A 26,940-nucleotide genomic window follows, 5' to 3' on the forward strand; every position below is an offset into this window, starting at 1 on the left:
TTCTTGTGGGACTTCATCAGAATTTCCAGTTCTGATGGTACTGAACTTCTGTGGGTGAGGGGGAAATGTCTCCTCGTGCAGTGACTGAGGGATGTGAGAGACACAGCAGCCTTTGGGCCTTCTTTGCCCACTTCTCTCTCTGCTGGGCTTCAGCTCAGCCTGACAGGCTCCAGGGATTTTTCTGCCCATGGTGCATCCAGCACCTGCTTGAAAATGAACCATGGTGCAGTGCAATTTTTTAATCTTATAAACCAAATAAACTGTGTTAACCCAGTAATTGGGCTATTCTGGCTTCTTGCCTTGAGGTCACATTTCTTTTGTGAGGGTTACTTCACCTTTTTTGTCAGATCTCTGCTTCAAGTTCCAGAGGAAGGGTGCAGAGAAGGAGGAGGGAGCCCAGGAGGCAGCATTGGGCAGAGGAGCAGAAGCAAATAACCATAAAAAATGAAAAGAGCTGGGGGAAGGTTTAATCATAAGCTGTTGGTGGCCTTGCAGAAGAGTTCTCCTGTTGTCTCCTGAACAAGGGTGCACAGCCCTCCCGTGTGGCACACAGGCTGCATGGCAGGGTGTGGCACTCAGGGCTGGGCTCTTGGGCTCTTGCAGGATGATTATCCCCTGGCCAGCCTCCCCCTGCTGGGCTACTCGGTCAGCTGCCCTGTGGAGGCTGATGGCATTCAGAAGGATTATGTCTTCAAGCTGCAGTTCAAGTCCCACGTGTATTTCTTCAGGGCTGAGAGCAAATACACCTTTGAGAGGTAATTTTCTGTTTTCTCTGTCTTGGTTTATAACCTGCTCTTAACTCAGTGCTTGGTCATTCCATCCTCTCAGAGTAATCAGGGAATGTAGGGAATGAGGGGCGTGTGACTCCATTGATGCAGGATGCTGAACAATTGCTTTATTAAAACTACAGTACATTACATTAAAGAGATACTATACTTTACTAAATTACATACTAAAGAAAAATCCTGTCTCCTGACAGTCAGGACACAGCTTTGAGTGATTGGTTAATTAATATTAACCAATTAATATTAACCAGGGCATGATTGCCATCTGACTCCATTGATTCAGGATGCTGAACAATTGCTTTATTAAAACTATAGTATATTGCATTTTACTATACTATATTAAAGAGATTCTATACTATACTAAACTACATAATAAAGAAAACTCCTGACTGTCTCCTGAGTGATTGGTTAATTAATATAAACAACCATCACCAGAATCCAAATACCAAATCCCTTCAGGTGAACAATCTTCCTAACACATTCCACATGTGCAAAAACAACAGGAGCAGCGAGTAGAGATAAGAATTGTTTTCTCTTCTTCTCTCTGGGCTTCTCCAGGAAAAATCATGTGAGAGAGAATTATCTCTCTCTCTCTGTTCAGAGAATGTGAATGCCACACTCTCTTTACTCCTAGTCTGAGTGATCTTCCAGCACATTCTCAGGAATAACATTCCCTTCTTCTCCCCACCAATGATATTTGGAGATCCCTTCTCTGACAGAACCCTCCTCTGTGTGTGGGAGAGCTGGGGATACACCTGGAGCTGTGAGCTGTGCTTTGTGCCAGGAGTCTGGGGCTTCCTTGGGGCCTGGGAGGGATGTGGGAGGGGAAGGACCGTGGGGTGCTCAGCTCCTCCAGCTCTTTGGGAGTCAGATTGCCAGGTTCTGTAAAGAGTTTTTTGGTTTTTATCTTCCATCTCTGGGAGCAGAAGTTACAACACGTGGCTGAGAGCAACAAGTGCAGGGCTCCCTTTCACTTGTCTGCTTTCTCTGTAATTACATTTGATTATTATCCCCTATAATTACAATTAATTGCTTTTAGGGGCTTCCACAGAGAGTCCAGACTGTGTGAAATGCACCAGGTACAAAACTTTGCTGCTGTGTTGAGAGGCCCTGCTCTGGCTCCTGCCATGCAGGGTTGGATTGGTAGTTTTGGAATGTGGTTTTACTGAGGTGTCACATGTCCCCCTTCCTTGGGAGAGTGTCACACACTTGTGAACAGCTGAGGTATCTCCTACCTGAGCCATAAGTTGTGCTCTTTAATGCACTGGGCTCATGGTAGGGATCTCAGGGGAAAAAATGTCCAATTCACAGTGCATTTGTCTTGCTTTTTTCACTATTGCTTTGCTTTCTTCCACAGGAGCAAGACTGTCACCTATTTTCTAATTTCTTGTTAAGAAAAGCAATAATTATCATCAGCTTGTCATCCTTGCTAACACTGAGGAGAGAACACAGTGAGCTCTCATGAGAGTTCTCTGGAGCTCAGAGCATTGTAGCCTCATTACTTGGACAGGCAACCACGTTCTGCAGGGTTTTTGCTACATCTCAAGCTGTCCCTTTGAGGAGTTGATTTTCCAGAAGACTTGTAAAAGAAAATGGCTGTTTTGGGAGGTTTGGGAAAGAGGTACAGCTCATAACAAAGGACAAGATTCCCTGTGAGTGAGGGTTAAACATTTCTCATGTCTTTTCTTGGCAGGTGGATGGAGGTGATCAAAAGAGCTACCAGCTCTCCAGCCAGGTCGAGCCTGCTGCTCCCCAAGGAGAAGGACACTCACACAGAGTGATGTGGGGCAGAGCTGGATCTCTGCTGGCAACACCAACAAAACAGGCAGGAACAGGAGGCTCTGGAGTTGGCAAAGCAAAGACCCAGGAGGCTCCTTCCCCCCAGAATGGGAAGTGGGGGTGAGGGGCTGCAGACAGGGATCCCATCCATTCCCAAAGGTGGGGAAGAGGGTCAAGTCTGTTCCAGCTGAACCTCCTTAGAGAGAAGCCAACAACAGCAGTGCTGGCTGGCCCCATCATGGAAGGGTTCTTGTTCCATGGTACCTGTACAGTGACACCTTTACCTGCCCTGAGGGCAGGTCCCACCTTCTTTTTACATTTTGACTGGATGATCAGCACTCATGGGAGAAACCCAGCAGCTTCCAGGGGTGTAGCTGGCTGGCAGCAGTGGGTGCCAGGGCTCCCTGTCCTGGGTGCTCGTGGGGCTGGCAGCACAGCCTGTCCTGCTGCTGCTGTAACATCAGCCTGCTGGCACAGCTGCCTCAGACAGACAGGAACACACCCTGTGCTGGCTCACTCACAGCTCATTCTGAACAGGACACTGCAGCTCTCCCAGCACAGCTCTGCTCCTCAGGAGCTGCCAAGGCAGCAGTTTTCCAGGCAAGCTGAGTCTCTGCTGAGCTGTGGAGGTGCTGGTGGATTGTGGATCGGTGCAGGGGGGTGCATGGTTTGTCCTCTGAACTCAATCACTGTTCTCATATCACTGCTCCAGTTTCTTTATCCTGTAGTAGGAGTTAAGTAAGGCACGGGATGGCAAAACTCTCCACTCAGGTGTGGGTGATGTTTTCAAGGCATGTAAGCACTGTAGGAGAACAAGCCTCTGAAGGTCTCTGTTGCTTGTGCTTTTGTCATGCAAGGATTTGTGAAAATCCCTAATCTTCTATTTCAGTTTGGGGTGGGATCCATCTTCTGTTTCTCATGAAGGTGTAAAAGTCACTGGATTCCAGATGGAGCATTCGTGTCTGCAGACTCTATTAAATTTCTGTATTAAATCGGAAATGTTTGCAGCTTGTTCTCTTTTGTAAAGCTGTCACCTTTGGGTGCCTCCACAGAAGGACTGACATTTGCCAAGTGCCACAAGATGCTGTTGGACGTGGCTTTGATGTGCTGTGGGGACTCTGGCTTATATTAGATAGAAAAGTGTTTGTGTACTAATGGAAGGAACAAGGCAGTGAAGCAGTGAAAGCAAAAGGAAAGTGTTGCGTGCTGTGGGGATGGAGGAATGTGGAGATCCCATGGGACAATGGGATGGACAGAGGCCAGCACAAGTGTTCAGGTCTCAAGCATTTGTGGGATGAGGACTGAGGGGAGGGGGAATCCAGAGGGATTTTCTTGCTTGGCATCTGCATCCTAGAGGAGTGACTGCAGACCCAGCCTTTGCCACCGCTGCCACGAAGACCATTGTCCCATCTAAGTTAAATGTACTTAATTTATTAGTGTCTTCATTTATTATTTTTTTAATTACCTGTTGTAGGTGTATCCATGTGGATTGATTAGACATGTTATACTGTGGCTGAATATGACTGTTCAAAGTAAATAGCATCTTGGTATAAAACTCTCTCAGCCTCTTATTCCTGAGCTCACCATCCCCCTTCCTGGGCCCACCATCCAGGTTCAAGTTAGTAGTTTTCCACATCTCTGGGTCTCAGCTCACCCTCTACCAAGTGCTCTCCATCCAAAGTGGGGCTCCCACAGTGAGCAAGAGTCTTCCCTTAAGGTCTGTGGGCTGGTGAGTGAATGATCCTTCAGTTGTTTCTGTGCTGAACCTGCAGCTCAGCATCTCTCTTGAAGATGCAGTGGCTGAGGTGGGGTCTCTAAACCAGGAGCCTCTGGAAGGACAGCAGGCAGCTAAAGTCCCTTCTTGGTTTGAGAATGCTGAGCTCAAATGTCTGTGCATTTAAAGGGCAGGAGCTCAGGCTAGGAAAGCCAAAACCATTGCAACACTACAAACACCTTACCTCAGTGAACTTTAAAAATGGTGCAGTGAATTATCCCCGAAGATGGAGACTCCATCACCTCCCTGGGCCTCCCCTGCCCCACCTGGGCCCCAGAGGAAGGCAGAGAGCCCCTGGTGCCAGACTGCAGATAATGAACCAACTCCAGCCCATCCCTGCAGTGCAGTGTGCTCCAGGTCACAGCTCTACCTTTGCCAACAGTGGGGGCTTCCTGGAGTGCCAGCAGAGAAGACTGATGTGCCTGCAGCTGTTATCCTTGCACACTTGGCTCTGGGGTCTCTTATAGATGCATGAGGAAGATGTGGAGGAAGACCAAGAAGAATGCAGAGAAAAGCAGCTGGAACCAATCCTTTTCCCCAATAACACAGTTACACCAGCCTCATTTGTTCTGTTACTTTATTGAAAGTGGCAGATCCCTTTCAATGTTTTTGAAAACTAAACCCATTGTTTTTGAATACTGGGCGAAGGGGGTGGGGATTGTTTCCTTTAGAAAGTTTCCTCCTTACACTGCAGAGCATGTGAGGAACAACACAGGTACCTTTTCAACACCGTTTGCTACTGCTGTGAACAGCAACTTGAAAAGCAGCAGGGGCCCTTGTGCTGGCCTGCAGCCTCTGCCTTCCCCCTCTCCAAGCCTCCTGTCTGTACATTAACTTCTCCTCCTGAGGGAAAAGTGGGTTTGTTCTGTTCTTCCTAACTGCAAGCTCTGAGCTGGCTCTCACCACAGAACACTGCTCTGCATCAGAGAGCCAACAGCAGCACCTCTTCTCTACTGTACAAGTTCATAGTGTTGCTGAGCCTGGCTTTATCCAGCAGGATAAATAAAGGACAGTCATAAGGTAAAGAACACCCTACACCAGGATCAGGGAACGTGTGGTCCCCCTGAGCTACTTGCAGCCCAGCACTTCAAATCTGAATCTAAGTACCAAACACCAAGCCTTGTTTCTAACCAAGTGGCCTGTCATTAAAAAAATGCTTAACAGCTCCAGCCTTCGTTCTCAGGGGCTCTGGGGTGAGCCCAATCATCCACACACAAACACCCAGACAGAAAGAGCTGGGTAACTGAGTTCCTGTGACTTCATGGGAATCTCTTCTCTGTTAGAGAGCAGCTCTCTAAGCAACCAGCTCTTGGGGTTACTCTTCTAAGTCTATTTTTCCTGACCTTTAAAATGTAGATTTAAGATCCGTGTGCTTACCTGAATGAAAGATTTGCTTTATAAACCAGTATAATACAGAAAGCAAAGCTCCTGGGGATGGCTCTGCTGGGATACCTTAAGCAGCCAACACAGCAGTGGATGCTGTAGTGTCTCTGCTACCAAACACCACCCCAGCCTGTCAACTGGAGCAGGGCCCTGGCTGCAGTGAGTCTGAGGAGCCACAAAGGGAAGGTTGAGAAGGAGAGGGAGGCCTAGAGCAGCTTTTGGGAAGCCCCAGCCCTACCACACTGCTGTGAGCCATCCAGCTCATGCCTTCATGTAGAGCACAGGTACTTGCATCAAAAGCTGCTATGCAGTGTCACTCTGCCCTGTGAACCAAAGCCCTGCTGACCTCTGTGTTGTGTTCTCCCCACTCCCCTTTTTAACCCTTCTGCTCCCTGCGGGCCTGCCCAGCTCAGACCAGCACTGCCCAGCCTGCCTGCCAGCTGCTTCAGCTGCCAGGAGCACCAAGGACAGGAGCTCCACAGCTCCCACATCAAATACTCCCCCTTTGCCTCCTGCTCCCTGCAGACCCAGGGCAAGTTCTGCTGTTGCCTGAAGTAGATGAACTAAGGCCTAACACAAAATAATGTCCCAGAGCCAAAAAAAGAACAATCAGCAAACCCATCCTCCTATGAAATGACAGGCTGGGAAAGAGCAACCATGTATCAGCTCAGCGGCTGCAGCACTGGAAAGTGTTGTTACTTGTGTGTGAAGGGCTTGAAGTGATCCTCCAGAACAACTGGAGAGCTGCTCTGACTCTCCCAGAGGCCCTAAATGCCTGGAGAGCTTCCCAACATCCCTGCACTCACACAAGACTGCTCACAAACACTTCTTTAGGAAGGGCAGGAGACTAAACCCATCAGACTTGCCTGTGAAACATCTATCAATGGAGGAGAATCTCCCTTTTTCCAGCAGCCAGGCATTTACCAGAAACAAGCTGTGAATCAAACCAAGCCAAAATGGACACATCCATTGTAGGAAAACAATTAAAAACTGCATTGATTACATTGTAAAAACAATTAGACCACCCATCACAGGTTCTGCAAAAGGTCTAAATTGTACTTGCATTGCAAACCCCACCCTGGGTTATCATGGAAACATGGCTAACATGAAGGCTCTGAAATGTCCCGGGGTCCATCACAATGTCACATCCAACAGAAGGTGGTCTGGATTAGAGATGTAGTTCTTATGAAGCTGGAAAAAATCCTTCTCCCCTGGCAGCAGCAGCAGCAGGGAAGGTGAGTGTCAGCGGGCAGAGGTCAGGTGGTTCCGACTGTGTGAAAACCTGCAAGGAGGAGTGAGCAAGGGACACTGGTCAGTGCTGCTGTGGGGAAGGGGCCAGGCTGCCTGGCTCTGTCCCCACTGCCACTGCCAGGTTTTGCAGTCCTGACAGACAAAACCAGCACTTTAAACAGAAAGCCAAGGTGGTTTGACACTTCTTCAGGCTTTCACGATTCGGTTTCAACCTACTAAGAAGTTTTCAGCACAGATGTTTGATGCTAAGAAAGCAAGCAGGTCTCTGAGGTTTTGCAAGCCCCTCAAAAAAACAACAATCTTGTGTTTCTGCCCTGTGTAGCAGTGTCACTTCTAGGCTGAGAGAAGTGAATGATGCTGGAGCCTGGCTGCAGTCACCCACACATCAATGTGCACCTCCTGCTCTCTCTACCTGCCCACCAGCCAGCCTGCTGGTCTAGCTGACACAGCGGGGGTCAGTCAAAGGCTGGATTCAATCCTGGACACCTTTTCCAACCTTAATGATTCTCTTCTATTCAACAGGTACTTGAGTTACAAGGCACAAACATTAACCCACCAGAAAAAAATGCTTAGAAAGCCTAAGTTTGAGGGAGTAAAGACTGTATAGTTTGGGCTGTGTTTATAGGGGCAGCCAGAGCACAGAACAGCTTCTTTTGCAGTGGTAAAACACTTCCAGCCTGCCAACCAGGAGGAGTCAAATGTTAAGTTTTCCTTACCTCTCATGGTAAGGAAAGGGTGATATTTAGGATAGCCTGCTGTGAAAAGGAGAAAAGCCAAATTCATGTTAAATAAAGCTTGGTAAATCTGTGACCAGGTTAGCTGGGCTGCAACATATGGATGTGACTGGACTTGGTGCCAGCAATGGAGCTAAGTTTGACCCAGCAAAGAACTAAATTCTACCAGACTACATTCCTTCCCTGGTTTACAAATATTTCTTGCAGGAAAAGTACATTTTTGTGTACACCTAAAGGTGGGCAAGCAGTGACTAGCTGCACGTAGTGCTTTAAAGCACATTCCTTGCAATGGAACAGGTATTTATTAACAGAAACTTTCTATCCCAGAAGCAATCCCAGTGAGATTTTGCAGTCCTTGCTGGCTGGGTAATGAGACCAGCAGGACACCATGTGTACACAGATTTATGTGCAAAATGAAGGTGAACAGCAGCATCTTTCTGTGCCTACAACACACACCTACACTACAGAAACCTGTCCAGTGTGAGGAAAGGCTTCTGAGGCAAAGGAACTGTTGCCATTAAATGCAAGCAGTTAGAAGAAGTGCCACAGGAGCTGGGAAGGCACTTTTGTCTGCGTGGACTTTGCACAGCCGTGGTGCCAGCTCAGCCTCAGGCACTCCTCACCTTTGGACCCGCTCCACCATGTGTGCTATCAGTTTGTCAGAGATGCCTGGGCAGGACTCCTCGGCCAAGCTGAAGGCATTCTCCAGCTCCTCCATGGCTCCCACGTTGCCTCCAGTCTGCTTGTGCTTATCTTTGAGCTGCAAGGCAGAAACAGGGCGTTAGGTCCTCATTTTGCTGCAGAAAGCACAGGTCAAGAAGTGCAGCACTGACATTAAGGCCCTTTCCCACTGCACCAGGGTGTAGGAGGGCACCCACATTCCACTTAAAGGAACCAAAAAGAGCTCATTTGTAGGCCAGCAAGGTACAAGTCCAATGTCTGGGGTTCAAATTTGCCACCAGGTACTAATGGCAATCAAAGCCCTTACCTAACAGGATGTATTCTTAAACTAACTAAATGTTGTAAGGAATGGACCAACAGCCCTGAAAACTCATCACAGCACAAAGAACTCCAGGTGCATCTGAAGCAGTACAATCACCTCTGCTGCTGATGACAGCCCAGCACCCAGACACACACACAGGCTCACAGCCAGGCTGGGCAGAATATACCCAGTGCCAGGAGTCAGTCACCACCACTTTTGTGGTAGTAACACACCCCAAGGCAGGGGAACTCCTTGGTCCTGGCATTCTACCAACAGCAGTCTGTACAGATCAAGGAATGGTCTAGTAACCAGCAAAGCCCATTCCTGCTTTAACCCACCTACCTTCCCCTCAGTAACTCTGCTGTGGACATGCACAGTGACAGGCAGATCCAGTCTGCTCTAACAGGAGCTGCACTTCAGCCACAGACATCAGAGTCTGGAGCTGCCCAGGCAACAGCAAGCCTAAGATGCAGGTAAGAGACAGATGCTCCCCACCAGAACAGAGATTACCAGAAGGGTAATGCCTTTCTTCCAAACACAAGTGTTTTCAGGAGGACATGCCAAGGACACACTCACTTTCCCCACATATGGCCTAGCCCTCTGAACTACTACAAAGGCTTCAGTCCCTTAACCCTACGAGACACCCTTCCACACCTCCTTTCTCCAAATCCTTCCCATTTCCTTATCTATGTCAGGTATCTCTTAATCTCCAACCAGCAGAGACACCAAGAAGTTTCTACTCACCTCCCCAAAAACTGGGTGAACAAGTGTGGAGAGACACTGTGACCGTGGTTGCCTCTTGATGGGCTCAGTAGGCTGGAAAGCAACAGGAGAAGTTACAAGCATAGGCAAAAGCTGTGCAAGGGCACACGAGGTACTCAGCCTTTGGTGAATTCACAGCACCTCCACAGCAATCCCATCACCAGATCTTGGGAAAGCCACAAGTCACAGTGCCCTGATGATGTGGAAGAGGCAACTCTGGAGCACCAGCCCTTGGTGCCAGACTGAAGTAAATTTCAGACAGAAGATGAGGGCCTGGTGGCTTCCCCAAGACACCCAAAAGCTCATGTTAGTTCAGTCCACTTCAGAAAGACCAGACAGCACACAGACCTTCTGGGAACCATGAAGAGCCATTCCTTTGTGCAGCTTGCTCAAGGAATTGGGACGAATGGTTGGTGGGAATGTCCAGATTGGACCCTGGTCTCCATCCTCTGCATCTCCATCACTGCAAATGAAAAGGGGGAAGTCAAGACAAAGCCTCAGCTCCATACACTGGGGGTTTGCCCACACTTTCCCAGAATCACAAGTTCTCCCCACCCGACTGCCATACTGCTGCAGGCCTTCAGGTTTTTCCCTATCCCAGAAAAAATCTGAAGAGAAATCACTTCAGTCTCTACTACACCCATAGAGCATCAAAAAGATGAGTACTACATCATGTTTCCAAATCACCTCTCTGATCCAGCCAGCTTGAAGAAGCTTCTAGCGCTGGTTAAATTTAGGAAAATTTCAAGACAACCCAAGCTCACAAATGTGAGGGACTAGACTTGTGTGTCAGAAGCCAATTTCCCCAAGTCCTTGGTCACTTGAGTGCTGCCACAGGTGAAGAGCAGCTCTGTGACACCATTCTGGCAACGAAGTGCCCTTTTCCCACCCAAGACCCATAACCTGACAGTCCTGCATAGCAGTGCAAAGATTCACCCCTGAGTACACATCCACACCAACACAGCCCTCACCACAGTTCCTAAAGCCTGGAGCTCTTGTAGTTAATGAAGGGTGCATAAAATACAGGCAATGAGAGCCCTGTTCTACTGGTTACACACAGATAATGTTTTGTGTCAGTACTGTGATTCCTTACACCCAGCAAAGAGGCTCCATAGGTTAGGACCAGAACAGAGTCACACTGAAAAGGAGGTAACAGCCTGGCTCTTCAGGCAGCACTCACTTGCTCCCACAAACAAAAGCTCCAAGTTAAGACCTCAGGTGGGAAAAGGACCTGACCTGTTTGCAGTAGGCTACTCTAGGGCAAGCAGGGGCAGCAGGGGCAGCCTCCATGCAAAACATGCACGTACATATCAGAGTCACCAGAACTGGAATCCTCCCCGTGGCCCTCTGACTTCCAGCGTTTGAAGCGATCGATCAGCTCCATGAGGAACGAGGTTTTCTTGGTGTAGCGTGTGATGAACTTGTGCTTCAGCAGTTCCTTAGCTGTTGGCCTCTGGAGCAGATAAGGAAAGCATGTCACATCTAACCATCTCTGCACACTGAACACACACTCACTGACTTCTGCTGGAGTCACAGAATAACCTGAGCTGGAAGGGATGCACAAGGATCATCAGATCTACTCAGGACAGCCTCCAATCCCCAACAAAGTCCCTGCGAGTGTTATCCAAATACTCCTTGAACTCTTGGCAGCCTTGAGGCCATGACCACTGCCCTTAGGAGCTTGTTCCAGTGCCCCACAAGCCTCTGGGGGAAAAGCCTTTTCCTAATATCCAACCTAAACCTCCCTTGACACAGCCTCATGCCATTCCCTGAGGTCCCACTGCTGGTCATCAGAGAGAAGTGATCAGTGCTCTCCCCTCCATGTCCCCTCATGAGGAAGTCCAGCTCATGTGTCCATCCTGTAAGCTCAGCAATTCTCTCTCTCTCTGCAATTCTGGAACCATCCTGTTGAAGGCATTTTTAACCTCTGCTGGCCTTTACTCAAATTGATAGGTGGGCAGCAATACTCACAAATCTAGGATCCTTATTGAGGCAGGCTTCCACAAACTCCTTGAAGGGCTTGCTGTGGTGACCTTCAAGTGTTGGAGGGTTGTTTTTGGGGATCAAGAAGAGAACCCTCATAGGATGCAAGTCAGAATTTGGAGGCTCTCCCTTTGCTAGTTCAATGGCTGTAATCCCAAGGGACCAGATGTCTGCCTGGAAAAGAGAAGAAAAAGAACACAGAACAGCAAGGAACAACTGTACAACGTGAAAGCACAGTTTTAGGACAGCTAATCACATAAATGAGATGGGGCACTTAATGTCTAATACACAAACTTCTCCAGCAGACTCTGCATCATAACAGAAAAGAATAATTCCTGCACTAAGCAGCACTTCCAATCCCTGTCTCTGTCCTAGCACCACCTCATGTATAGCAGCCCCAAGCAGCAATCCTCCTGCTCCCAGCTCACCTTGAAGTCATAAGCAGACTGTTTGATGACCTCTGGTGCCATCCAGAATGGAGTTCCCACAAAGGTGTTTCTCTTGATTTGGGTGTCTGTCAGCTGTCCAGCCACCCCAAAGTCAGCCAGTTTCACATCTCCTTGTTCCGAGAGCAGCACATTGGCAGCTGTATGCACAAATAAGAAATTAAGTCTGCTGGCCTCTGAATCACCTCCAGCCCACACAGAACTGAATACTGAGCAGAGCCCTCCTGTGGGATCCTCCTTCACCCCAGTGATAATCCTCAGCCTGGATTTCCAGCCTCAGACACATTCTCATGCTTTGAACTCCACTGGGTAACATGGAACAAGCTCATGCACTTTGTTGGATCAGAAGAGGAATATTGCTAAGGTAGGAGCAGGGAGGAGATGTGAAGGACCACACCATCAATTAGATGTTGGCCACACAGAGAAGGGAGGGTGTAACAGTCTCTAATGCTCTTGATTTTTTTCCAGAGTAGCATTCAGCACAGGTTCAACAGCAGATCCTTCTAAAGAGCTCAAGGCCCACCCTTGCACTGGTTCCCACTGACTCATAAGACTGTAACACTGTTCAGGTTTGGGAATGGGGGGTTCCTTCTGAGACCCTACCTAACAACTTTCAGCATTTCCCCACCACTGGCAGCCAACACCCCATCACATCTTGCAGTGTTAGAAACATGCAGTCTCACATACACAACAAAATCTTTTCTCCCAATCTCCCTACAAGAGGTTTCTGTGCCCTGAGCACTCACACCCCCTCCTGCAATGGCTGGAGCAGTGAGCATCTGGCCCAGCTCCACAGCTCTGTCCCTCCATCCTCCTGCAGTACTTTGATGCTCTGGGCTTGCTGGGACACTGCTCTTTGAGAGGCAGATGCCAGCTCTCTCTACACCACACGTGGCCAGTGACTATAAAAAACATCAACAGGATAAGCTGACACAAGCTGCCCTGATTTTCTAGGGCTGTGAACCCTGCATGAGGACAGCTCACTCCTGCTGTGAGCTACAACCACAATAACCAGCACACACACCCTTGGGGTCCAGCAGAAAAGCAAAGGTCCAGACACAAGTCAGCTAATATCTGAGCATGCCTTTCATTGACTCCTTCACTTCAGCTCCCTGACTTGTCCAAACTCCAAGAGCCAGAGGAGAGCTACAGATCCTCACTGCTACTCTAAACCCTAAAGACATGAAAAGCAACAAGCATCAGATGCAGAAAACTGCAAGCCAACAAGAAAAGCAGCACAGAGAAAGAGTCTTTGAAACCTTGCGGATTATGGTGAATAAAATACCTCTGAGTATGATGGTACTAACATCCATTACAAGAAAGGGAGCTGAGCTCTTCAGTCTTACCTTTGATGTCTCTGTGGATCTTCCTCTCTGAATGTAAATAATCCAAACCCTTTAGGATTTCTCTCAGGATAGTAGCTATATAAGTCTCCTCCAGTGGTCCTGGCTTCAGCTGACAAAAGGCAGAAAGGTGACTTTAAAGTGTCACTGATGCCTTGGATTTTCCAGGCTCTCAGTTTGTTACTTGGAAACCTTGGCCAAGCAGGTTGTACTCAGCAGGAAGCACCTTCTTGCACACCTGATTTAGGTGCTACAAGCAGAATGCTGGTGTTTGCACCTGGCAGCATTCAATGGAAAAGCTTTGGGGGATTTTCTGCTAGTCTATCAGTCTGTTAAAGGTTTCCCAAACAAACAGCAGTTCATCTCTCACTTTGGCCTGGAAATACACTGGCCAACAGAACATTTTAACAGTTTCTCTTGTACAGGTCTCTCTGCCAGCATGCAAGTACTAAATTTCAGCCTCTGAGATATCAACCCTCAGGCTGTGGAGTACTGTATCAAAGCTCTTCTCCTTTCCATCAGTTCTCCTCTAACCAAGTCCTGCCTACTCAGTGCAACAGCTGAGGTTCTGACACTCAGATAACTTCTGCTGATGACAGCCCCCCACTACATCTTCCTCCAAGTCACTCCAGGCTCAGCAGTTTTCCCTATATCATTAGTTACCTCTCTGGAAAAATGGGCATTATTGTCCTAAAGAGAAGGGAAAAATGCTGTGACAGAATACAGTGCAGTGCACTTTTGCCTATGGGTAAATTCTGCATTTGTATTCTCAACATTTGTGGTAACTCAATCACAGACCATGTCTTTCTTTACTGAGCTATGCAAGCACTGAGCAACAGCACGACTCTGACTAGGTGAATTACAGATTTGCACTGCTCAAAACCAACTGGCTGTGCTCCCTTTTCACTTCACTGGCTCTTTCCATCATACAGCAGCACAGCATGCTGGACAACAGTGCTGGGACAGCTGAGCTCCATGAAAACATTCCCTCAGTCCTGGGATAAGCATAAAAAACATGTCTGTCCTGCACTGCTTACCCCTTGGGCACAGGGCTGTCTAAATGCTGGAATGTGGCGAGTGTCTGGCTTATGGGCATTTCACAAACCAAGTCTTCAGTCAGTATTTTTCAAAGTCCAGAACTTGCCACTTACTCACCAAATCCAGGGCTGAACCTCCTCCCAGGTACTCCATGATTATCCACAGCTTAGTGCCCTGCAAGCAAGAGCACAAATCAAGAGCAAAGCCAGTAAAAAAAGCAGACAGAAAACTAAGACACCCACGATGCAGCAAGACACAAGAGCAGTCCTGTACACAATCCAAGAGATGCTGCACACTGCAGCTCTCAGGGGCTTAAGGAAGGAGCCCCAAGCTCCCTTATTTTCTGCTGACACAGCATTACCTGCCTCCAGCACATTTCTGACTCTCAGTCTGCAGTTTCACCTGGGCAAGTACCCCTACCGGCACCAGACTGCCCAGCCCACAGATAAGCTTATTCCCAGGCTGGAGCCCTTTAACATCTCTCCAGCAGCTCATCCAGCATAAATCCTTCTTGGCAATGGCAGGGGAGCACTGCAGCCTTTGATCTCATTAATAGAGCTGCCAGCATGAAGGGTACAATCAGCAAGACACTCTTACTCCTCAGAGAAGAGATTCCATGATGAGGTTCCAGGGTCCCAACAGAATATAAGGCAGCAGGTCCATGAAACTACAGCAGAAGGCTGAGAAAATGCATTATGGCCTTTGAAAATTAAAAGAGGAATATCCAGGACCTGAAGAGCTCAGGAACAGTTTGTTGCAGTCCCACTGTTACATTCACCTCCAGCAGCCAGCATGCACAGGCCACTTCTGATCAACACTACCTGAATCAGGGATTCCTAAAGCTGCTCTCAGTGGAACCAATATTAGTACTCCTCCATAGACTCAGTTCATATACTTTTCACCATTTCTGATGAAATGTGAAATGAATGAATCTCAATCTCCTCTTTTTTTTTCAGAGGCATAAATCCCTCAGTGGTACTGCCTTAAGACTGTGCTATTCTGGAAAAGTATTCCATCAACTTCCTTTCCAGAACTGTCAGACCAGGGAAAGTTCAGTCTTCAACAAAGAACTTGCTCTCCAGTGAAGTGCCCTGGTCTGGGTACCACAAAGTACAGGGCACCTCATTTCCATGTGCTTAACAAGTGCCTTAAAGCCCAGTCTGCTATCAAATGCACATCAATGCAGTGAGCAGAGCCACCACTGTCCCTGCTGCCATGCTGCCACTCACACGTCACTTTGCAGTGCCATGCGCCACCACCCACTGCAGCATCCACAGAGCAGCCCTTCTTGTCACCATCATATTTTCTGAAAAATCCTCTTTGCCCAGGATTCTTCTCCTGGGAAGCTGAGAAGCCTCAGAGAAAAAGGAAAACAATTTGTTTCTCCTGTTTGGAATGTGGTTTGAAGATTGGTTTCATGTGAATTGTTTTCACTTAATGACCAATCAGTGCCAAGCTGTGTCGGATTCTGGAGAGAGTCACGAGTTTTTCATTATTATCTTTTAGCCTTCTGTAAGTATCCTTCCTCTATTCTTTTGTATAGTTTAGTACAGCATTTTTTAATATAATATATATCATAAAATAATAAATTAGCCTTCTAAGAACATTGAGTCAGATTCATCATTTCCTCCCCACGATGGGGGACCCCAAAAATACCACACCTCCCCATTCCCAAACTACTGGCAAGGAACCACCCAGGTTTGTCCTACCTTCAAGTAGGAGCCATAGTACCGGGTGATGTAGGGGCTGTCACACTGGCTGAGCACTGTGATCTCCTGCTGAATGTCCTCAATCTCATCCTCAGCCTCCTCCAGATCAATGATCTTGATAGCAACCACTTCCTTGGTGCGGTTGTCGATGCCTTTGTACACTTCCCCAAAGGATCCCTTGCCGATCCGCTCCAGTTTGGTGAACAGCTCCTCAGGATCCACCCTGGAGTGCTAAACCATGAAGCAGACATGGGAGAACTCCATTAAGTTCCCGGGCTGCAGAGCACCACACATACCCATACAGCTCATCTCCACATCTGTGCAGCTACTATGTTGATAAATTCACCTCAAACTCACGTATCTTAAACAGCCTTAGAAACTTAGCACAGAATATATCCAAGATTAGAATTCAAGAAATCTTTTCCACAGGCTTTCCAGCCCTGCAGATGACAGAGGGGGAGGAAAAGGAGGGAAGCCCAGCATGAGAATGTCAGCAAATACTGCTATGGAAAGTGTCAGCTCCAATGGGACAGGGCTGCTCAACTGCAGGCACCAACTGGTGCCAAAGCAGCTCCATGAGCTAGCATCTGTTCACACTTCAATACAGACCAGCAAGGGGTACCAGAACCAGCTTTCTCCTGGAGATCTGATGAGAAAATGGGCACAAGCAAGAAGCCATAAAAATGTTTCCCTAGTTATCCTTCCTGCACTCAAAGACTGAAATGATTAGAAAGATCTGCAGGACGCTTCCCTGCCTGTCTGGAGAGTGAAACATTACAGTAATATGAATTCACATTTACTGTCTCCTCTGCTGCAGCCTGATTTCCAGGCATCTCCCAGCCCAGCTCTCCTCAGATGTTTGCAGATGGAGCCTCACATCTTTTGGAAGGTCAGAAGCAAGGAGGAGGCAGGAGAGCAGAATGGACACTCCATCTTCCTGAGCTGCTCTTCTGTACCAGCCTCTTCTCTAGCTGGCACCCTCAGATGCAAAGGCAAATAGCATCTCCTTCATTACACAAGCACATCAACTAGGCAGTTACTAACAGAGAAATACTGACTTTTTAACAGCAGTTGCACAGTTAGTTCTTTATTAAGGTATGGGTAAGAAAGAGAATAAATCAGTCACTTTCTCATGCTATTTAATTCAGTCCACCTGCACACCAGGAGGTCCTCCATGCTACTAAAATGCTCTTTGTGATTAGCTTTCTGCCCTTTTTTTTTTATTTAATAGTTTGAAAAAAAAACCCTGGAAAATATGGCCTGACCTTATGAAGTAGCCAAGCCATTAGAAGGAATTTTCCACACCCAGAACTTCTCAGTCTCACCTCCAACACGTCACCCAGTGAGAGTGCTCTCTTCACAAGGGCCTTGAGTTGGCAGATTTTATCAGAGAACACAGAGGCTGCATTTTTCCATCTCACACCAGGTTCTAGCAGCAGGCCATCACTGAGCAGCCCAAGGTGTTGCTTAATGATTAAGCCAGTCTGTCATCACAGGTTGTTTGCCTTCTGTGCATTGCTCTAAGCCAGGGCCAGGTGAGTTTTACAGGCAGCTCACTCAACAGGATTTCCACACAAACTTCAGCCCAAGATATAGAAGAATAACCAAATATCCTTTTGCATCCATAGCAACATCCAAACAGGCTGTACTTTGAACAAATGCACTGGAAAGAGACTAGAAGATAAGAACTGGAGATGCACAGCAGAGATTGGAGAGAGGGAGGTGGGGGGAAGAGGATGTGAGCTTGAGAAATGTTAGGGGACAACATGAGAATGATGACCACTGGCAGGAAGAACAGTCTGACTAGTCCAGGCTCACTACAGACCAGGAACAGTTTCCACCTGCTGACCAACTTGGATGAAGGGGCAAGAAAGTTCCCCAGACATGACAGTGCACAGTGACCTACTGCACCCTAAAAATGCCTATCAACACATCAGCCCCTCCCACACATCAGGGAGAAGGGAGAGAAAGAGGATCATCTCCTAGAAGCACCTGCTCAGCTCAGAAAAGAAACGCTACCTACATGAATACTGCAGGGAAGCAAACCTTCAAGAAAACATTCCTCCCCTCCCATGTAACTTTTCCATGAAGTAAGAAACAGCAAAGTGGAAGTGACTGCTTCCCCCTCAGCTTGCTAGGGCACATCAGAGAGTCAGGACTGATTTCTCCAGATGAAGACATCAAACATAAGAGCATTGGCTGTGGCAGGCAGCTTTAGGGACAACTACTACTCTATGTGGCAGGCTCTGTAATCATGGACAGCTTTGTAAACAACCTTCCAGACCTGGATGTTGGTTTATCCGGTTTTCTGTAGAACAAAGAAGTTCAGGTAGGTGTGGTGGAGGAGACAAAGCCTCTGACAAACACACAGAAATTTTGCCCAAGGGACTCAGAAAAACAATGTAACAGATGGGCAGGTGAGACAGGCCCACCCCCACTAGGGTGGAAACATGAGGACTGTTTGTTTGTAGGTACTGGATTTACCCTCCCAATACTGACCTGGAAATGCTTTAGAGCTCACAGGTGACAGGGCAGGAGTCTGACTCTGTGGAGGGCCTGAGGATGAACATCCCCTGATGCACTGGCCAAAACTGCAGAAATCAAACCCAGCAACAGAAAGAACCCAGGGAGCCAGCACAGGGCCAAGGGGTACAGAGTCATTCCAGCCACAGTTACACTGTTACACACCAGATACTGCTGGAGGAGCACAGTTGGCTGATGAATTTCTTCCCTTTCTGTAAACAGCGAGGAGGAAACAGGCCCATCCCCAATTCAGGCAGGACAATGTCTGCTCAAGAGCACACCTTGTGAACTACCATTGTGGATGCCACAGAAGAAACTGCCACGTGGCATTTTCAGCAACTCTGAACCTTCACAACAAACTAAGATGTTCTGTCTGCAGGACATTGTTCAAAAGCCCTTGCCCATTAAAAAATCCAGTCTGAGACGCCACATGGTGACCTGTGCTGACAAACAAAAATGCTCAGATCTGTGGGCATAAAAGCCTCAGCACTCATCAGACAGCAGCACAAATGCAGTTCCACCAGGAATGGAGAGCTATGGAACTGCAGGGCTCTGTCAGGAGAGAGAAGGATGCACTCCATGAGCCTGACTCTCTCCTTCCCCAGCACACCTGCACCTGCAAAGCACCACAGTGAGAACTGTAGCAAGCACCATCCCTCCCTCTCCAAAACATGATTTATGTCAGTACCAGTCATCTCGTTAGAGAACCACTCTGGCTGGAAATCTGCTGGAATTGCAGTGCTACAAACACACCTGGAAAACTTCATTAGTAGGAAGCAACAGAATCCAGATGAAATGCTTTATACCTGCTTAAATGAGCACAGATAACCCGAAGCAGCTTATTAGGACCTGTCACCTTTGCAACTGCTCACCAGCTTGGGTTCTTCCCATTTATCAGAGCTGAAAAATGCATCTCCAGGACAGCAGCAGCTGCTCCTTGTTTTACTACTGCGTGAAAAGCTGTTAAGGGATGATCACTACATTGTAACTTTTTCCTTGGCTGACTGCTTGTTACACAGCAGTTCTGAAGCAAAAAGCCTCCTGCTGTTCCTCTCCACGGAGAGCAGTCAGTCAGGCCCTAGAGATGGCTTAGGCAGGCCTGAGCAGGCTTTGGAGGGACAGCACACAATGCACCAGCTCAGCTGCAAGTGCAGGAAGGGAGTAAGTATGACAGGGATGATGGCAATTTCCTGCTAATGTGCTCCACTTCTGCCCTCTGGGATCCAATCTCACAGCACAGGAAAGAAGGATGCTCTGTCCTGACAGGTGTGGGAGTGTTTGCCATCCTGACTGATGATACCATGTTTTAAAACAGACCAACTCACTGCAGCCATCAGCTATCAGGAATTGCAGTGTGTTATGAGACAAGCCTGGCAGTAACACCAGCTGCTTCATGGGGAAAGAATGGTTTTGGCAGCTCTGCCACCTCCAGCTGCTGAGACATGATAGCCACAGTCTTTGAGAAGAAGGGTACCTATCTGCCCTCATTTCAAAGCTACTGCCTGAAAAGATAAGCTGCATATTGGGAACAGAAGCAAACACCATTTGAAGCAGCTGAAGATCTTCTCTCAGGGCCATGTCCAGCTGGATCTTGCTTTCAAAATATTCAAGAGCAAGAATCATGCCTGCATTTGTTGCAAAGAAACCAGTGAGGGGTGCTTAAATTCTTTTGGAAATGAGAACTCCTTAATCTGGTGCAGGTTGGAACTGGAGTCACTGTTCTATAAGGGACAGCTCTGTAACAGAAGATTGCCAAGGCCACAACACTTTATGAGCTGAAGCTGACCAGCAACTTCAAAGGGTTTATGTGGAACCACAGCCACATTTGGTGTTATTTCTAACTGCAGCACTTTTCAAACAGCCAAAAAAACAAACAAACACAATTCTGCTCTGCCAAACACAGTGGAAGAAGGAAGTTGGTTTTAATAGAACTCATATGCTCTTCTCTTTCCCTCATTGCCTTCTCTGCTCCCCAACTTCCCACCCAGCATGATGAACACTCACCTCTGAGCTACCAACAGTCTCTTTGGTGAAACCAGCTTTGTACCTGGAACCATTTGAAAGCCTCCCTCTCTATATGAAATCTGTGCATAGCTCTCTGCAACTGCCAAAACCTGGGACAGTTTTGAATTTCTGGAGTATAGAAAAGAGGGAAGTTTGTGTTCAACACTTTGAAACACTGTCTGAAACTCCCAGCTCTCTTCACAGACAGTATTCTTTTGCTTCAGGAGATGAAGCATTATGTAGCCAAAAAAACCTAAATGGCTTTTCCAAGGTCAGGTAAGGAACAACAAATCTAGAAACAGAGAACAAATCAGAGCTTTAAACATAGTAACTAACACAAATACATCCCCTGGCAGATAGAGCTTTAGACCAAGACCAGAGGCCTGCAGTGCTGTTTGTTCACAGCACAAGGGAGCCAAGGAAAGAGAGCAGACAAGCACCTGAGGCAGGGAAATGGCAGCACAGAGTAGAGCAGCCTGGGCAGTGACCTAAGGTAACTCTGCCCATCAGCACCAGAACTGAGAATCAAAGCCAAGCCTCTGACAGCCCAATGCAAGTCTTAGTCTCTTGATTTTCACAGCACCTCCCACTGCTCCTTAAATCCCAGGGAAGTAAACTTCAGGCCAGCTCCTACTGCCCTCCCAGCAAGCCTCAGTTACACCAGGGATTCCTGAAAAGACTGGAGGAATGGACAACACAGAGTGGTTTTCTATTCCAAGACCAGACAGTCATGGGATGACAGGGTCTGAGAATGCCTAGCATTACCATAATAAATTCAGAGCTGAAACCACCTAGAATGCTGATAAGCTTAATGAGTGAATGCTGTGTACAAAAAAAAGCTTCAGAGCAGCCTCCTCTGCAGCTACAGGACTGTTTTCAGCCCTAATCAGACAGTATGCCTCCCTTTCTCTCCCTGTACAGTGACTCAGCCAGGCATTATATTTACATTTAATTCCACACACACTTTGGGGAAACAGTTGATGTGAAAGACAGCATGCAAACTAAGGTGCATTGCAAATCAATTTTAAATCAGTAAAGGTTCAGAGAAAGCATTAGCTCAAACCACTAAAGCTTTTAGTAATTCTGCACCTAGGAGAAGAACAGAATAATGCCCCAAAACATGGTTTAAGAAGACCTGTGCTCAGTATTGACATCTGCCAATAACCAAACACACATCACAACCAAATTCAGAGGGAAGAAGATGCAAGGCAATACTATTAATGTGGTTTAGCTTTTAGTCCCAAAACGTGGCATCATCTTTCCACACTCCTCTTATGAAAATGTCATCACAACAGCAACATTTAACCACATCCATGGAGGCTGAGATCTCTTGGAAGAGTTATGACCCAGTATCAAATATCACTGCCTCTTATGCAGCAAGGTTACAAGCACCATTTTTCTGAGACTAATGCCATGAACACTTTAGAAAGGTATGTAGGGTCAGCATACACTGTTTTTCTATTCCCATTTCTAGACTTCCCCCTCCAAAAATGCTCAGAAAGCCAATGACTCCTGTCTCCCTAAAAAGAACACACTTAATCCCAGAGAAAGGCTCTACAGTGGGTGAAGAATTCACTTTCTGTATGGCTGGCAACACATCACTATCAGCCCAACACCAGGTACAGAGTCAGGCACAGGTCAATCAGCTAACAGGAGTAAGCTGAGACCTGTGCAACAGAGATAAAGAGTGGCAAAAAGTGATTTTCTGGCTATTTGTTTGAAATCCTCGTATCAAGAGCAAACACCATTAAGGAAATCCTTCAAGGGAGTTTTAAAACAAACTTTTAACCACCACTTACCTGGCTAGCAAATTCTCTCAGGTGAGCCATGCCTACAGGATGAGTTTTTTTGCAAAATCAGGGAGGATTAGGATGTTGCAGCACAGCGGGAAAGTGATGATTTCTCCACTGGTCAACTGTGACAAGCAAGAATACAGAGCTCTCAAGTGAGGTTCTTGGAAGCTGGCTCACTCCCCTGAAGAGTTACCTGCATCTTTTTTCTCTCCTTGATCTGAAGTGCTCCTTGAGCCTGCCAGCACATTTTAAGTATGCTAGGCCCTCCTTGCACACCACATTTCTCAATTCTTTACAGAAATGCCTTCCAGATGTAACAAGGAACCTCACTCTAATGATACACACTGACCGAGTCCCAGGCTCCATTTTCCCTGCCATCACCTCAGCATACTCCCCAGTATTATAGTTAACCCCACAGTTCTATTGCCTCACCACCACTCCCAGCATCATCCTCAGACACTCCTTTTCTCCTGCTCCTCCTCAGCAACCCCCTCACTGGGAGCACTCCTCCGCTCCCACTGTTCCTGCTACAGCCACTGGCAAAGCTCAGCCACTCAGCACACACCTTCCTCTTCAGGGAGCACCATCCCTGCACCTCACATCATCCTCTTCAGTGAACACCATCCCTGCACCTCTCACCTTCCTCTTCAGGGAGCACCAGCCCTGCGCAGCACACACCTTCCTCTTCAGGGAGCACCATCCCTGCACCTCACATCATCCTCTTCAGGGAGCACCATCCCTGCACCTCTCACCTTCCTCTTCAGGGAGCCCCAGTCCAGCACCTCACACCTTCCCCCTCAGGGAGCCCCAGCCCTGCACCTCTCACCTTCCCCTTCAGGGAGCCCCAGCCCTGCACCTCCCCGGCCGCTCCCCACTCCTGTTCTCCTCAGCGGCCCTTCCCTCCCTGTGGCACCCCAGCCACAGCTGAGCCCCAACCCAGCCCGGCCTCTCGGCCCGGCCCTTTCCAGGGCCCCTGAGCCCAGCATCCCCCGTCGCGGTGCGGTCCCACAGCTGCCCTCCACCCCCACTCCCGTCACGGACACCTCGTCCCGCCTCAGAGATCTCCCCCCTCCCGCATTCCCCTCGCCATCATGGGCTACCAGCGCGCCCCGCCCGGCACCCTCACAGTCCCTCTGTGGCTCATCGCCGCGGGCCCGCCCGGCCCTGGGCGCCGCCGCACCTACGGGCAGCGCGGCGCCGCCGTCGGGAGCGCCATGCCGGGCCCTGGCGCACGGAGCCGCCGCCGCCCCGGGCTGCCCCGCGACACCAGGCGCGGCGGGGGGGGGGAGCGCCGCGCCGGGCCGGGCGCAACAACACGGCGCGGCGGCGGGGGAGGCCACGCCGCGCGGCACGCCGGGAGATGTAGTTTCCAGGCCGCGCCACCCGGCAGTGGGACGGCGCTCCTGAACTGCAATACCCAGAACACCGCGCGCGCAGCGGCGGGGCGGAGCCGCAGGGCGGGGCGGTAGCGCGGGGGTGGCTGGGGCGGAAAGTCCTGAGGCTCGGGGGGCGGGCGCTGCCCGGCCTGGCGGCTCCGCAGCCCCCGCGCCCTGGCGGGGAGGAGGTGACGGGACAGTCGGTTTGGTGCTCCCAGCCCGGCCTCACGGGGCTTTCCTCTCGCCAGCCCTTACGGGACGGTGCCCGGGAGCCCCCCGGGTGACGCCAGGCAGGCCTGCCCTCAGCTGTTCTGCCCGCTGCTCGTCGTGAGGGTGAGGGGCTGTCCCCTGCCAGTGCCCCGGGAGGAGGAGAGCCGAGGGGACCGGAACTCCCTCGTGGCCTCGTTCTCTGCGGGGGGTTTTCCTCCACGTGCTGTAATGTCAGTGACTGATTCACGGTTTTCAAAGGAAGAGAAAAAAAAAACAACCCAATTTTCTTAGCTTCTTGCCAGGCAGCTTTAACGCTGGTCCCGCATCGAACAAACCAGGCACAAGTTTTCCGTGGCGATAACAAACAAAGCCTTTATCACAACCGGCTCCTTCTAATGGGGAGCTGGTGCTGCTCTGAAGCACAGGTGAGCTGTAGCAAGAGGAGCAACCGTGGTATGAAAAATGCGTATTTTATGATTGGCTTTCCGCAAATATTATGTTGTGTTATGTTAGAAAGTTATGCTGTATTAATTTTCTTAAGTGGTGTGTTAAATACCATTTTAGGTTATAACATAATGTTAAAATAGAAACTATGCTATGTAAGGTACTTTTTTTAAAGAGAGGAATGAGGTACTCCCACTGAGATAGTAGCCACAGGACACTTAAATCTTTCAGAGAAAAAGAATTTATTGTTCCCTTATCATAAGAAATGAACTTCTTCCTGCCTCACTCAGCCCTGGAGACGCTGTCAGGAATCAGAGGAAGAAGCTGACACTGACCAGAGAGAATCCTGTGTTTGAATGGAATTTATGCATCATGTATGAGGTGTATGAATATGCAACAGGCTGTTGTTTTTCAGGGTTAATCCTTTGTTAACGGGTGTCCTTTTTTTGGGCTTATTTTGCCCAGAAAGACGTACCTGTATGTCTGTAACTCTTTGTTTTTATTGTCTCATATTGTCTTAATCCCAACTGTTCAAATTTTTATTGCTCTAATTATATTACTATTTTTATAACCATTTACTACTATTAAACTTTTAAAATTCTAAAAACAAGTGATTGGCATTTTTCACACCTGGAACTGTCGCTGCATGAGCAGATGGGTCTGGCAGCAGCCAGCAGCTCCCCCACATTCCTCTTATTCCCTCCTGCATTGCCTCCCCCATCCATCTCCCTTCTCTTTGTTTCCCTGCCCCTGATCAAATCAACCAGCACTTTGAGGCACCTGAGTGAAAACATCAAATAGAGGGAGTACAGGTATCAAAAACTCCTGCAGTGAGATTCTGGCTTTGTATTTAAATCAGCTGTGCCTCACTGGAAGATTTGCACAAAGATCTTGCCCGTAGGATCCTAGCTGAAGCTGTGAGTTTATCCCTGCAGGACCAGCCTTCCAGCCCCATAAAATCAGACCATCTTGTCTCATAAACAGCCCTATTCCAACAGGATGTCTTCACTATTCCAGCGTGGCACCTTTACTGAGGAGATCTATGAACAGACAGAAAACAAAGCTTCATGTGAAGCAGGAAAGCAAGGAGAGTGAAGTTCTGCTCTGGTTGCACTGCAGCAAGGGCCAAGGGGTGAACTGTTCTCTCTCTGAGTCCCTGTGTGTTACTTAATTTGACCCCAATGCCATAGCTCTCCACCTCTTGTCACATTAATTTCAGTCATTAATTCAGCCACTGTTGGCATGAGGCCAAAGGGCAGAAGTCTCATGTTAATTAATGTGTTATTAAGTCTGAACATACACACAGGAGCAGCAATTAATTTGTTTTGTCAGTTCAGGATAAGTCTTTCATAAGGGTGATTGTCCTGTGGGGTTAGCATGGCAATTCCTTCTGAAATTGCTCAAGCTGCCTCAGGAGCACAGGACACAGAGGGGTTCAAATGTGGGCTGGTGTTTTTCCTCATCTGCCTTGTAGCCTGTTGCTCCATGGGTGGGGCAGGAGAGATTGTGTGTGGGATTTTGGTCTGGCCACCAGCTGGAGGAAGCCATTTATGGATCACTGGTCACCTTGGACACTTTGGTTGGGTATTTTTGGACAAGCTGGGGTACAGGGCCTGGAGATGATTGCTCTGTTATCAGGCAGCTGTTTCTGGGCCTGTTTTGTGGGGAGATTATTAATGTGCTCAGAAGAAAGCAGAAACAAATGCTGACCCTGGGGAAGCAGGTGTCCCTGACTTCTCCAGGGTTGTCCATGGCATATTTGTATCCATCATCACCTCCATTTGATTTCCAGAATGTATCAGCTGGAGCCAAAGTCTTGCTCCCTGGTTTTCAGGCAGTGGTGCATTCCTAGCAGGCTAGTTCTCTCTCTCTCTCTCTTTTTTTTTTAATTGATTTTAACATTATCAGTTGTGACTACAGAACAATCATACTACAAGTTGTGGATGTGTATGAAGAGGTTTTGGAAGCCAGCCTGGTTTGCTCTGTGATGGTGCCAGCAGATGGCAACAGCGCCCTGCAGCTCCGGCTCTCCTTGCGGCACCCACTCGGTCCCTTGCAACAAAGGCTCCTGCTCCTGCCAGATCCCCGCTGCTCTGCCACTGCTCATCCCTCTCCTGAGTGGGTCACGCAGCCTTCGCGCCGCTGCATGAGGCGCTGCTCCAAGCCAGGAGCTCCAAGCTGCTCAGCCAGCCTCCGAGCCGACATCTCCCTTCCAAAGGAGGGAGCAGCAGGGTGGGTGGTGGGAATCCTGTGCCTGGATCTCTGTCCTGGGACTCTGAGCTTTCCTGCTGTGGGAGTGGGGTCAAATCTGGTTCAGTTTCTTCTCTCTGCCCTGGGTACCGCATTAAAAATTCAGCACGGTGAGGGTAAACCAGCAGAGAGTGGAGTGTATCATGGACGGTGACAAGAACTGTGCCGGGAGATGGGTACAGCCATGACTGGGGACATGGTGGCTGCCTGGTACTACGCCTGGCACTTTAGCTTTGGAGTCACTAAGGGACATATCAGGAGATGACTTTTGAGGTCCCTTCCAACCCAAACCATTCTATGATTCTATGATTATTTGCAGCAGCAGCTTAGGCACCTTGAGCCTGGAGAGCCCTGAGAAGTGGTAGCACTTT

The 26,940-nt window shown here is 48.5% G+C and overlaps 2 protein-coding genes and 1 long non-coding RNA gene across 6 annotated transcripts in view; 2 read left to right on the forward strand and 1 right to left on the reverse strand.

Annotated features, from left to right (window-relative positions):
* FARP2 (FERM, ARH/RhoGEF and pleckstrin domain protein 2) overlaps positions 1-4,119 on the forward strand; it is a 73,197-nt gene extending 69,078 nt beyond the window's left edge. For both annotated transcript variants that reach the window (XM_059855032.1, XM_059855030.1), the window contains 2 exons: positions 604-755; positions 2,479-4,119. In XM_059855032.1, coding sequence (XP_059711015.1) covers positions 604-755; positions 2,479-2,566 — 240 coding nt within the window. In that variant the 3' untranslated portion in view covers positions 2,567-4,119. The remainder of the gene's footprint in view (positions 1-603; positions 756-2,478) is intronic.
* Positions 4,120-4,901: 782 nt separating this feature from the next.
* STK25 (serine/threonine kinase 25) lies at positions 4,902-23,601 on the reverse strand. Of its 3 annotated transcripts, none has more exons than XM_059855035.1 (12): positions 23,470-23,601; positions 22,296-22,411; positions 15,970-16,200; positions 14,378-14,434; positions 13,226-13,334; positions 11,862-12,019; positions 11,422-11,607; positions 10,758-10,903; positions 9,799-9,913; positions 9,433-9,504; positions 8,330-8,466; positions 4,902-7,003 (listed from the first exon to the last, which is right to left on the reverse strand). In XM_059855035.1, the coding sequence occupies exons 2-12, from the start codon at positions 22,323-22,325 to the stop codon at positions 6,964-6,966; spliced, it is 1,281 nt and encodes a 426-aa protein (XP_059711018.1). In that variant the 5' UTR covers positions 22,326-22,411; positions 23,470-23,601; the 3' UTR covers positions 4,902-6,963. The 3 variants fall into 3 exon arrangements, with proteins under 3 accessions (XP_059711018.1, XP_059711019.1, XP_059711020.1); XM_059855036.1 differs by having other exon boundaries at positions 23,474-23,580; XM_059855037.1 differs by lacking the exon at positions 23,470-23,601 and adding an exon at positions 23,416-23,440.
* Positions 23,602-23,783: 182 nt separating this feature from the next.
* LOC132331554 (uncharacterized) lies at positions 23,784-24,929 on the forward strand. The gene is made up of 2 exons (XR_009487626.1): positions 23,784-24,300; positions 24,551-24,929. It is a non-coding gene; the product is annotated as an uncharacterized LOC132331554 (long non-coding RNA).
* The last annotated feature ends 2,011 nt before the right edge of the window (positions 24,930-26,940 follow it).

The sequence above is a fragment of the Haemorhous mexicanus genome, chromosome 10 (genome assembly GCF_027477595.1).
Source record: "Haemorhous mexicanus isolate bHaeMex1 chromosome 10, bHaeMex1.pri, whole genome shotgun sequence".
In the NCBI taxonomy this organism is placed as follows: domain Eukaryota; kingdom Metazoa; phylum Chordata; class Aves; order Passeriformes; family Fringillidae; genus Haemorhous; species Haemorhous mexicanus.

Bases quoted from the DNA above. Each gene is read 5' to 3' on its own strand.
- STK25 (XM_059855035.1), bottom strand. From the start codon at position 22,325: ATGGCTCACCTGAGAGAATTTGCTAGCCAG. The intron at 13,335-14,377 runs GTGAGTAAGTGG...GCCTTTTGTCAG, and splicing joins GAGGTTCAGCCCTGGATTTG to CTGAAGCCAGGACCACTGGA. The intron at 11,608-11,861 runs GTGAGCTGGGAG...TCTCTTTTCCAG, and splicing joins AGTCTGCTTATGACTTCAAG to GCAGACATCTGGTCCCTTGG.